This window comes from Laccaria bicolor, genomic scaffold, assembly GCF_000143565.1.
Source record: "Laccaria bicolor S238N-H82 LACBIscaffold_6 genomic scaffold, whole genome shotgun sequence".
Taxonomy (NCBI): domain Eukaryota; kingdom Fungi; phylum Basidiomycota; class Agaricomycetes; order Agaricales; family Hydnangiaceae; genus Laccaria; species Laccaria bicolor.
This window is the reverse complement of record NW_001889877.1, coordinates 724810-736270: the sequence shown is the minus strand read 5'-3', so window position 1 is coordinate 736270 and position 11461 is coordinate 724810. Positions and strand designations below refer to the sequence as shown.

Genomic DNA, 11461 nt, shown 5'->3' with positions numbered 1-11461 from the left:
TGGTGAACGGTTGGACGGGGCAAGGATGGGCCGGCGATGACTTCCTCGAGATTGTATGACGGGCGGGTTTCGATGTTTGTATTTCTTTTTGAGAGGTTCACACAAGGAATCGATATCATAAAGGCTTGAGACTGACTTTTGCAAGGGGAGCTGCCGAAAGATCAACCCAGCTCGATGAATTTGCGACAATATCCAACTTGCGTCTACTCTTATCTAAAGGGGTCTCAGCGCGGGGCCGCCGTCCATCAACTATTGGCTTGTATCCGGCATGAACAGACAAAAATCGGCTCTGAGGTCAGGGTCGTCCTTGAAGAGTTTTGCGATTTGGCGTGAAACCTCTTTCTATTTCACCGCTTACGTTAGTAAGTGGCTCGGAAGACAAAAATGGAAGAAAACGGCACCTCATCAATCGTGTCCCAGTTTGGGCGAAGGAACATAGGCGCACGTGGATCTATGTTGTCTAAAGATGGACAGCGCGTCAATTGCGGGGACTTGTGGTGACATGTCCGAGAATTGTCGATACGTATTCGGATCGTTTGATTTCTCGACGTATAGGACAGTAGGCTCCTTTGAACCTTGAATTGGATGCGATGCTGACTTGTACGAACCCCCACCCTCCTGGCGCCACAGAGGTCCCGAAGGCGGTGAGGTTGACCAAAAATGGGTCCTTTTCCCGGCCCGTTATTCGTGGTACCACTGGGAGTGGTGACTAATAGAGCTGGAATCGTGTGCGCCTGTCATGTGATATCCCACACGAAAAAGCCTTGAATAAGGGACGGATGACTGTTGTAAAGATGAGAAACACGCTGGATAAAGCCGGGAGTGTCAATTCTGGTGACCGAAGTAAGAGGTAGCCCAACGGTCTAATGATTTAGCACTCACTTGCTCATTTTTTAACTCCTCCAAAATGTGATTGTAGACATAGAGTTGGTCAGAAATTGAACGTTAAACTTCAGGGTAGGGAAGTCAGATCAAATGGACGATATAGCGAGTAGCTCCGAGGGTAGACTGGTGACGTTCTTCTGGACCGCTGAGTGAGGGGATTTTGTTCGGGATTATCGACCAGCATAGGCACGGCTGGGGGGGGATATTTGAAGGTGGGGCAGGTGTGGTGGGAAAGGGTCAAACCTAAGTAGTTTTTTTGGATCGATTTAATGTACCGAATCTAGATCGTCAGTGAGTGTATCACCGGTTGAGAACCAGTTGTTCCTCATTGGGACCACCCTAGAATATATCTCTGATCGGATTCGATGTCAGCAGTCAAGCGCTGAGGCCTGAGATCTGAGCTGAGCGCCGAGGCCTGAGGCTTGATAAGAGTGCGAAAGGATCAAGAGTTGAAAGACCTGTGGTCCTTGGGTCTGCTTTAGTCGAAATATAGGCTGACCCGAAGGACGTGGAACTTGCGTATGAGTGCGCATGTCTGTCAAATCTGTTTGCGACAGTTTGCCCCTCCATGAATTTTCGGAGATAAGCAAGCGGCTTCTCTTTCGCCAGAACCAAAATTTGACAAAGATCCTTCCTCACTTCCTACTACTATGTACTTAAACTCACACGTTCAACTGTGAGAAACATGGAAACGAGATTTAGACTGATTTAGAGGGTACTAGGGTAGGGTCAACGGGAAGTATGTTGTTACCTTTCATGTTACCAATGTGCATTGTGCAATCCCCTCACGAGCAACGGCCAACCCGTAAAAGAGCTCGATGTTGCCTCCGACGTACGCTGGAGGGATCGCCGCCACCACGACCGTCGCAAACTAGACTAGGCAGTTGGAGGACATACCGGGCAATATAATCTCTTAGTGGTCTTGGGCGTTCACCACGAGCGCCATGCCTTCGACCGACACTGGAAACGGACATGTCAGGCACACTCGTCGTCTGATATACCCATTGCTCCAACGCCTATTTTTGACCAGGCGAAGGGCGGGCCGACACTTAGTACTGCCCGATTCGGAGGCCCCAAGTTCCCGTTCTCCCAATAAGTGCTCCTGCGGGCGCCCAACGGTAGGACCCCGGGCAATAGCAGGAAAGCCCTGGTCCCGATCCGGACAAAAAATGTGGATTTTAGGCCCTACAGCTGGGGGCCAATCCGGACAAAAAGTGACAAAATTCGAAACTGCCCAGAGCCAGAGTCCGGACAAAATCGACGAGATGTCAAAAAAAAAGCCTCCCAGCCGGTATTTGGGCATAATTGTGGGACATTTGTAGAGAAAAATTTACCCTGATCTGGCCGTCCGGACTAATTTTTGAGATTGGGGTGTGGTAGGCCAGGTCCAGTCCGGACAAATTTGGTGCAGAGGCGTCCGGACAAAAACCCAATTTTCGGGATCAGGCCTTTTCTGCTATTGCCCGGGGTCCTCCAACGGTCAAGTGTCCCGGAGGTGTCTATGTTGAGTGGGAAATTATGGAAACAGTCTTCCGCCAGCTTCATTTTCGTAAGCTGATGGTCAATTTGTAAGCAGTGACCCCAGAAACTCCGTGCACCTACATCAAATTTCAAAATATTGGACACTGAGTATAGTGTTCCGCACCGCAACCAGCTTCAGCGCAATGCGGAGGAGGCCCCATATGTTGTATAGATCATAATACATTAAATAGGACATAATTTCGGTAAGGTATCAGTAACCAGGACTGTTCGTCTTGACTGCGCTTTTAGTGTTTAGCACTCAGGGCCATTATCATGCGCATATTTACGCGACATCAGGTTTCGTGGACGGTGGTGGTACTGCTAGTGCTCTGCCAAGCACAGCACGCAGGAAGGAGCTGGCATGCATTGTACGTGGTCCTTGTTCAAAGCGGGGCATATAGGATGTTGAAGCCTGTTGGACATGAGGGGGCTAGATTGAAAGGAAGGCATGCCTTGACGTCAGTGAGTATCAGTGTGTCGTGTTGCCCAATCTGATACAGCAACACGAGGCCGAAATCTTTCACGAGCACAACGCTTCTTCCAATCGACTTCAAGTTCCAATTTGGTTCCAATATGCCACGAAATTCGACGTGTTGCGTCATTATTTCCAGTTGTTGCTAAAGGTGGTGAGAGGTGTGCAGTACTTTGAGCACCTGCATTTCTTTTTATATTAGCCCTTGCAAGTTGTATTTTCAATATATGAGTATCTGTACTGACACTCACCTTTTTTCGAAGATTTCCACATTATTTTTTCGAGGCTTTTGCCCTGTGGTGAGTGGACCTCTTTGCTCTAAGCAATCCTTCGTCATCAACCTATGTGAAATTGCGCAGACGCCCGCCGTTGCTCGTCACCATATCGAATCAAGCAATGATAGTGTTCTTACATTGAATGAGCCATGGGATTGAAAGGTTGACGTTCAAGGCTGTAAGTTACGGTCAGTCTGTAACCGGCTTCTCATATCCATTTCCGACGTTTTCATAACAATAACTCCCCAGAGAATCGACAGCGTTATCCAGCATCCACCCAATGGTTACGAGCCCAAGAAGGACGGGTAAACCCAGAAATGAGCTTACGGAGGGCTATCGCCGGAACTCGATAAATTGGTTTCAAGTTTGACTGGTGAGGGAGTATGAAGCAAATGCGGTAGAGCCATCACTCCTACTACGTACCGATTTCCGGTGTTGAGATATTGAATTATATGGAAACATGTCTAGAAAGATTCATTGGTAAGAGAACAAATACTAAAGAAAAACAACTTAGATTTGAAAGACACAGCCTCGGCAAAAGCGCGTTTTTGGAACGCGATATGTTGCGTCGTGCCAATCCTGAGGTAAGGTCGAAGGAACAGGCTGGCACGCCGCGTCATATCAATCCGCAGACATCGAAAAATCAAATTAGATCATCTACAACGATAGAAAGTATTATTATTTCGTGGACAGGGGTGTTACTTGGATAGGAACTTACCCAGTGATCTTCGGATGTTCAAAAATCGAATCTGCGTGGGTGTACGAGGTGTACGAGTGATGTATCGACGTGCATCGCCGGCCTCTGAAAAATCAAGAAAATGTCGGGAAAAAGCCTGCAACAAGTTTAGTAACAACGGCAGGAACACACGTTAAACTTGCATGAGAAGACCTCAGCATGACAGCGATTCCCTGAACGCAATAAATCGAATTAGAATTGTGAGCGGCAATCGAAAAGGATCACAAACCGAATTTTGTTACGCGTGCAATGGCTGAGCCGCTGAGACAACGAGCAAGGTGGTGGTAGAGGAAAAAGCTGTTTGTTCGCAATCGTTCACGTCAACTTTATGTCTTCCTTTGGCGCCCACCACCTAATTTCGGACCCAGGGACCACAAAAGCTGTCCGTACTTGTGTGATGGTGTCACGGCGTGGTATTCATGAATCATAGAAAAGAGAAGCGACGTAGTGCACTGTGCAACGCGTGTACTTGCCGTTGAAGAGAGCTGGGTAGTGGACAAGAGGCCATGGATATACAGGTTGACCTTTGATTGTACCTACCTGCACGGGGTGGGTGAACATCATCCAGATAGAGTAAAACGCAACTGTGAGTGACGGTACCGTGGTTTGGAATGGAGCTTGGACGCATCTTTCTCAAGATCCAGTATGGTACCCACGAATTACTTCCTGGTTGCTGATGCCTTACAGAAATGTTCTATGTAACTTAATGTGATTTAAATGGAACATACCTATGGCCAGAAAACGCCCTGGGCCTCCGCATCCATTGAAAGTAAGTAGGTATTTTGTTGTGGAAAACGATACTCAGGGTCCAAAGTTTTGACATATTGATGTAGCTGAACGGGGTTTCTGGGGTCGCTGCTTATAAATCAGATCATAGCTTACGAAAATGAAGCTGGCGGAAGACTGTTTCCATAGGAAATGTCGGAAATTTCCCAGGCACCTGATAAGGCTCCGGCCTTGCAATGTTGATCGCCGACATAATCAGGCCTTGCCCAACCCTTGCCAGCCCTTGTCATTTCACGGCAAACCTGACGAGATGATGCCGGGAAAATCCAGGACCCCTGAAAATGCTGCTAAATGGTAGATACCGATCCGGACAAAAAAATTCGAAATTGGGGTGCTAGGCTAGAGACAAACCGGACAAGTTTTCGAAAAAATCAGCAAAATGCTAGATGACAGGTTCTCGAGGAGAATGACAGGCTAGATACCATCCAGACACACATGGTCGCATAGTGCAACGGAAAAATGTAGGTAATTTTTGCAGTCAGCCGTGTGGTCGGTGGTTCGAACCTTGCGCTGCAGAAAAAAATTTGGCTCTGAATAGGCTAGATACGAAGTCCGGACAAATTTTTGAAATTTGGTTTACGCCAGATAAAATCCGGACAGACTTCGCCAAAATTGGTACGGACAAGAATCTGAAAATCGTTGATTTTGGTATCTATCATTTGGCAGTATTTTCAGGGGTCCTGCTACATCTTATCGTGGAAACCAAGGACGTGTTCCAGTTATGGAATAAGACTCCGCGCAGGAGGTTAGGGTATGTTAGGGGCTCGAGAACGCGCGGTTAGGTTGCAGCTCGTTCTGCCCGGAATTGGAGCGAGAAAGGCGTTGTGGGGGAAACAGCATTGCAAGGCGAGGAAAGGGATCAGAAACTGACGTTTTAATTGTAGAGATTGTTAGGCTCTACAGTGCTGCATGCCTGAAGGTGAGGCGAACATCACATATTTTACAAACTCTGGAAGTTCTTTTGATATCAAAGGTTTCTTGAGACATAACCAACTCCGCTCATTGACTTTCTTTCTCCGTCGAAAGTCAGGTAGCTAGCTTGCAGTGAGCATTGAGGTTGACGCTACATTATGTTTGGGCCAGTTGAGTCTTGGCTGAGTCGTACTTACAAAGTCCGTACTTAAAATAGTAGACCCTATGTATGAGATACAAGTAAACGAGCCTGTAATCACTGTCCGATACTGATGTCCACACTATGGTGACCGTATTAGCGGCCTTAAAACTCGTTGCCTCCAAACGTCTGTTAGGACTTTGACGATGATAAATAGCAGCGTTAAACGAGGTTCGTATTGTCGAGGATGTCTTCATGTGGGCTTGACAGAGGAAGGCGTTGATGGCCTCTTCCTATGGCCCAGGTTGTCGATTATGTTCTGTATAATAACACCATTACGCGTGCTGCCGGTGCTGCTGCCCGACGAGTAGAACGTTATAACGGTCGATAATCCCTTTCCAGCAGGCTTCACCTGCTTGTCCACTGCATCGATAATACTCTGCGCGATCCCTCCCTTCTTCGTGCTGCTCGTTGTCGACGCCGACGGAGATCCTTTCTTGTCATCTTCAACCGTTTTATGGGCACCATCAGCGGTACCGTGCGCCATATTGGACTCCTTAGTTGTGGCGGGTTTCTTCTGCTTATCCGCTGCATCCTCCGCACCTTTGACAGCCCCTCCCTCGCTCGACTCCTTGGTTGTAGCAGGTTTCTTCTGCTTGTCCGCTGCATCCGTCGCACCTTTGGCATCGCCTTTCTTCTTCGTAGCATCAGTTGCTGGAGAGGTTGGTTCCTTTTCGTCATCAGCGGCTTTATGCGCGCCATCATGGGATGCATCAGATTGTTTCGTCGTAGCGGGTATCTTCTGTTTGTCGGCGGGGTCTGAGACGTCGCCATCAGGCCCAGAAGTTGTGGGTTTCTTTTTCTTGTCTTCAACTGGTGATTTAGAGGTGTCGGGTGAAGGTTTCTTGTCATCGTCCGTAGACGGCTTCTTTGACTTTGGATCACTTGTATCTTTAACCTTGCTATCCACACCAGAACTTGTCTTCGTTTCCGAGGCAGGAGATTTCTTCTTATCGTCCTTATCAGAAGCTCCTGATCCTTTCACCGCTTCATCCCCAGATGTCGGTGGTTTCTTCTTCTCATCTGAGGTAGGCTTCTTCTTGTCAGAAACTGGGGAGCCCTTTGGTGCGTCGTCACCAACACTAGTGGTCGGTTTCTTCTTCTCATCACCAGCAGGACTGGATGCGGGGGTTTTCTTCTTCTCATCCACGCCCGACCCCTTTCGAGCCCCATCTCCCGCGCCATCGCCCGATGAGGGTGGCTTCTTCTCTCCCGCTTTGTCGCTAACCTCAGAAGCCTTTTTAGCCCCGTCAGCAGTGCCAGGACCTGCAGTGGACGGCTTCTTGTCGCTAGATTTATCTGAGGCTTTCTTCTTGTCATCGCCCGCGCCAGATCCAGACGTAGGCGGCTGATTCTATTTGTCGACAGTCTTCTTGTCGCCTGATTTATCTTCTTGAGCTTTCTTTTCGTCACCACCTGCACCAGCCCCAGGCGTTGGAGGCTGATTTTGTTTGTCGATAGCTTCCTTCACACCGTGAACGATGCCGTCTGTGATGCCGGAGCTCTTCTTGCCATCCGTTGGTGGCTGATTCTGTTTGTCGACAGCTTCTTTGACACCGTGGACGACGCTGCCCACAATACCAGAGCTTTTCTTGGAGCCGTCCGATGGTGGTTGATTTTGCTTGTCCACAGCATCGGCAACACCCTTTATGACTCCACCAGGTGTGGGGGGTGGAGAGGAAGGTGATTTATTCTGTTTCTCGATGGCATCGACAACGCCTTGAACAATACTACGTGGAGTTGATTGATGGAAGTCAAGAATTCTGGCGTCTAAAAAATTCGAAGCATCAGGATGCTGGAGAAAATGTGAGTGGAGAGTGGATTGACGAGTAGATGACTCTTACCAATGGAAGGGAGACAACATGGACGAGGCAACATGCGAGAATAGCGATGTGTATGGCCATTGTTTTGGGTGTCATAGTAGTTTTACTGGTACACTTCATAAATCATCCTTTGTCGAAAAGATGAGCGAATGACGGTGGGTCTGGAGAGGGCACACACTTACAGTCATCAAAGGCCGTATCGGAGTCCAAGAGCAGTGATGGGCCAACACATCTCAGTGAAAAGTGCTTGCACGTCGTTCACACAGGCTCGACCTGAACTCGACATATCGAGTGGCATGCGTTGTACGTCCGTCAACGCCAAGCTTTTTCTATGGCGTCACGGAATAATTATAGTGTAGTCGTCGCCAAGCCTGCATCGGATCCTGCAACAATTGGTACAGTCTTGAGTCTTGACGAGTTTCGGCAGATTTCGACTGACCAAGGACTGACTGGTATGGGAGGCTCCGCAAAATGAACCAAAGCTGAGTCCCAGGATCCAGAAGGATGAAAGAATGAGCGTAAATTGTCATAGATCTGAAGACCACAGTTTGGTGAGCTCTTGTTGGTTCTCGCTTCAAAGTTCAATACATGTCTCTAGATATTCCAAATTTTCGCATTCCCTTTTGCAAATCTGAAAATTCATCAGAGGCAAGATAGTGTCAAGTTGCAGAGAATCGAGAGTTCAGCGTTCAAAGTCGAGCTCAAACTTTACAAGTCGCAAACGAACAAATATAACACAATAGCAGCAAAAGGTGTCCTTTCCTCAACGGCCACGACGATGAGCTCAACATCAGACGCGCTCCTCATTCTCCGGCAGGCAGTAAAATCTAAAGAGCCAATTTCATTTTCGAACAAGGATGGCCCTTGTACGTCCCTTCTCAATGCCACACACCTCGTCATATCGGGAACATCCCTGCCGAAGTCCAGTCCAACTCGCTATAGGAAACCGGGCGCGGCTCCCTCAGATTTCTACTCCATCGAAGCTATTTATCTAGCTTGGCTACTCAGAGATGCACCTGGAGCCGAGTACATGAAGCAGGCACGAGAACATGGGCTGGCTGTTGGTTTCGTCAGTGTGACAGAGAGGAAGTCTGTTGTAGATTGGCTTGAAGACAAAATCTCCGGTCATGAACGCATTGCACCATTATCATCAGGTGTGTCTTCATCTTTACTTACTGGTGCTTCGTCTGACGTGATTTCTAGCGGAACCCTCTGGTACTCCTCCCGGCACACCTCCACGGCCGACGGGCCAAGGTTTGCCAACTACGCCTCGAAATAGGACACATGCTGCCGAATCGCCTCCAAAACGTCGATATGTCGCGGATTCGCATGACATTGAAGTTGTTAAGAAGATCAGGCAGAATGAGGTGGAGCTAAAGGACCGAAATACAGTCCTCCGTGGAATCAAGCCAAATGTAAGTCGGCCGCTGTACAATTGGGTTTTTGCTAAACCTAGATTGTAGAACTTCTCCGCTGTCCGAACGGCATATTCTGAGAAGCTGAAGAAACTAAAAGAGGCGAGCAGATCTGGTGGTGCAAGTTCGCATACCACTGCTCCCACAACGATGGGTATGTTGGCATATCATCTAGTTTTTCGGTCTTTATATGCCTCTTTTAGATGCAAAGCTGCTTGCCCGCAAAGCTCGTAAGTACGCCTCTTTACCTGTCTGACCTCCTCCTGATCCCTCGATGCAGGACACAATTACCCCATCATTATGATATCATCCTCTCCTACCGCCCTCATTACTATGCATAACGTCAAAAAGTTCCTCCAAGAATCCACCTTCGAGCCCTCTCAAGAAGCTCGTGCGCATGCTGCTGCTGAAGGCAACACCCGCCCTGAAGACATGATCCCCATCTACCGGAAACGTACAACCATTGACTCCAGCGGGAAAGAAACAGAGACGCAAGCGCGATACTTTATCGTCGACAGTGTGGAAGCGCTGCAGAAATTTGGCGCGGACGCCTGGGATCGGGTTGTATGTGTGATGACGACGGGCCAGGCGTGGCAGTTCAGGCCCTACAAATGGAACGAGCCTAGACAACTCTTCCATCATGGTACTTTCTGCTTTTACCTTCCGCATCAGACAGAAAAGTCTAACGTGGGCGATAGTAAAAGGCATCTACGTGACGTGGTCAAATGATCCACCAAATCCGAAAACCAAAGACTGGAATGTTACGGAACTCAAGGTTCTTCCTCCCGTTCTATTCCGGCATCGTCTGACGTCGATCAGATTGACCCTCACCGAAGACATGTTGACAAGTCGGTTGTGGCGCATTTCTGGAAGACATTGGACACTTGGATACAGGCCAACAAGCCCTCATTAATGGCTTAGGAACTTTTCCTTTTTGATTCTACTGGTCACGTTTGCCAATCTTCACGGTGTTTCCCTGTGCATTGTTGTCTGTACGTATAAGATTTGCCCTCTGTATCAATTGTTTCCTTCTCCGACTTGTCTCGCTTTCCGAGACTCGACATGGTTGGGCTGTCATGTCCTCAAGCTTGAACAGTCTCGCTTTTACAACTTCGCTCAAGTATCCATTATCAATCAAAGAGATCCACAGGCCTACGCGATCCAAACTCAACCTAAAGGGTATACACGGTATCGTATCTTACACTCCTCTTGACATGTTCTCATCCACCCCCCTTCTTAGGCTTGTGAGGACTTCGCTTTGAACTCCTCTGTGACTTGTCCCCAAAACGTACTATCATGCGCCAGATGTCCGATAGGCTACGCTACAACCCGATCATTAGCTTCCACCTTGAGGCAATAAGATGTGGCGTGCTCACCAGAAAGATCAGAAAAATGACACAATACCCTTCCCTCTCACTCCCAAAGACCGTCTGGGTCTCGAACTTCTCGTCGTCTGAGAGTTCTTCCTAATGTTGCGGTATGAGGGTGAAGTACTTTTGATGGTTCAGACAATGGGGTGACTTACCATATACTGATATTCGAAACTAGATTGTGATCGCAGGTCCATGGTTTTCTGTTTCACAGATGAGCACAAGTGTTGAGGATACAGCTAAAATCTCGGACGCACCATGAAATCTCGGGGAGGTCCGGCTATGCAGGTAATGGTTGGAGCAACAGCAGACATCAGCGTCTCATGAGTGTTAGTTTCAGAGCTAGGGGGGCTCAACGCGAGGGTGAAGGAAGGGAGCGGCCGTTTGGGAATCGCCATTTCTACGAAGCATGCAGCGCCGAAGGCGCGAGGGGCAAGATAAATACAGACGTCTAGGTGAGAAGAGTTTTGCGTTTGTGGTGAGACTGGATGAGCATTAAAAGGTCTTCAGGACGTCGTCAAGCCGCGTATAAAAGGGCCCTAAGGGTTCCTGGTAATGGCAGTGGGAAGAGGGAAGACTCCGAATCCGAATCGGAACAACTGCAAGTCAGGCCAGGCCGCCAGGGAAATTGCTTCCGCTTTGGTGAACTTTCTTGCTTTGGCTGACTGTAGCTGATGTGTATACGTCTCTCCTTCAGGGCCTCAGGCATGTGCTTAAAGGCGCCTTGATTAACTGAAATCTCATTTAACCACCTCACGATAGCCTCGTGCCCATTTTGACTTTTATTCACCCTGATGCAGAATATGAAATTCCTTGTCTTCCGCGGAGTAAATCCAGGACGAGAGTTCAAATTTGTCCAGCCAAGCGACCCTCGGCCCTCCCCCACAGAAAGATTTAAGCCCTCCCTGCAAATTCCCTGAGTCCCCTGACTATATCTCTTCAGAATTACTCTGGTTAAATTTGACGTCATCCGGTGATCATTTTGAAAAGCTATCTATACGTATTTTCGATCCCCTGTGCCAGGTGGTCGATAAGCAAGGCACCGACATTGAAGTGTAGCCAATGGC

The 11461-nt window shown here is 48.4% G+C and overlaps 4 protein-coding genes across 4 annotated transcripts; 2 read left to right on the top strand and 2 right to left on the bottom strand.

Moving 5' to 3' along the window:
* Nucleotides 1-2054: 2054 nt before the first annotated feature.
* On the top strand, nucleotides 2055-3931 carry LACBIDRAFT_324686 (uncharacterized protein; the record flags this gene model as incomplete). The annotated part of the gene is made up of 11 exons (XM_001878399.1): nucleotides 2055-2192; nucleotides 2266-2453; nucleotides 2663-2774; nucleotides 2841-2868; nucleotides 3018-3039; nucleotides 3142-3177; nucleotides 3316-3331; nucleotides 3403-3458; nucleotides 3622-3633; nucleotides 3683-3737; nucleotides 3806-3931. The coding sequence occupies 11 exons, from the start codon at nucleotides 2055-2057 to the stop codon at nucleotides 3929-3931; spliced, it is 789 nt and encodes a 262-aa protein (XP_001878434.1).
* Nucleotides 3932-5572: 1641 nt separating this feature from the next.
* LACBIDRAFT_324685 (uncharacterized protein) lies at nucleotides 5573-7690 on the bottom strand (the record flags this gene model as incomplete). The annotated part of the gene is made up of 5 exons (XM_001878058.1): nucleotides 5573-5580; nucleotides 5785-6019; nucleotides 6058-7140; nucleotides 7258-7581; nucleotides 7631-7690. 5 exons carry the CDS (start codon nucleotides 7688-7690, stop codon nucleotides 5573-5575), a joined length of 1710 nt encoding a protein of 569 aa, XP_001878093.1.
* Nucleotides 7691-8387: 697 nt separating this feature from the next.
* Nucleotides 8388-9945, top strand: PAFE16201 (RNA polymerase II-associated protein; the record flags this gene model as incomplete). Its single annotated transcript, XM_001878398.1, has 7 exons — nucleotides 8388-8763; nucleotides 8813-9024; nucleotides 9073-9178; nucleotides 9228-9254; nucleotides 9305-9667; nucleotides 9723-9799; nucleotides 9844-9945. The coding sequence occupies 7 exons, from the start codon at nucleotides 8388-8390 to the stop codon at nucleotides 9943-9945; spliced, it is 1263 nt and encodes a 420-aa protein (XP_001878433.1).
* A 209-nt stretch (nucleotides 9946-10154) lies between these two features.
* Nucleotides 10155-10862, bottom strand: LACBIDRAFT_293290 (uncharacterized protein; the record flags this gene model as incomplete). Its single annotated transcript, XM_001878057.1, has 5 exons — nucleotides 10652-10862; nucleotides 10550-10597; nucleotides 10401-10490; nucleotides 10317-10346; nucleotides 10155-10196 (listed from the first exon to the last, which is right to left on the bottom strand). The coding sequence occupies exons 1-5, from the start codon at nucleotides 10790-10792 to the stop codon at nucleotides 10155-10157; spliced, it is 351 nt and encodes a 116-aa protein (XP_001878092.1). The 5' UTR covers nucleotides 10793-10862.
* Between the last annotated feature and the right edge of the window lie 599 nt (nucleotides 10863-11461).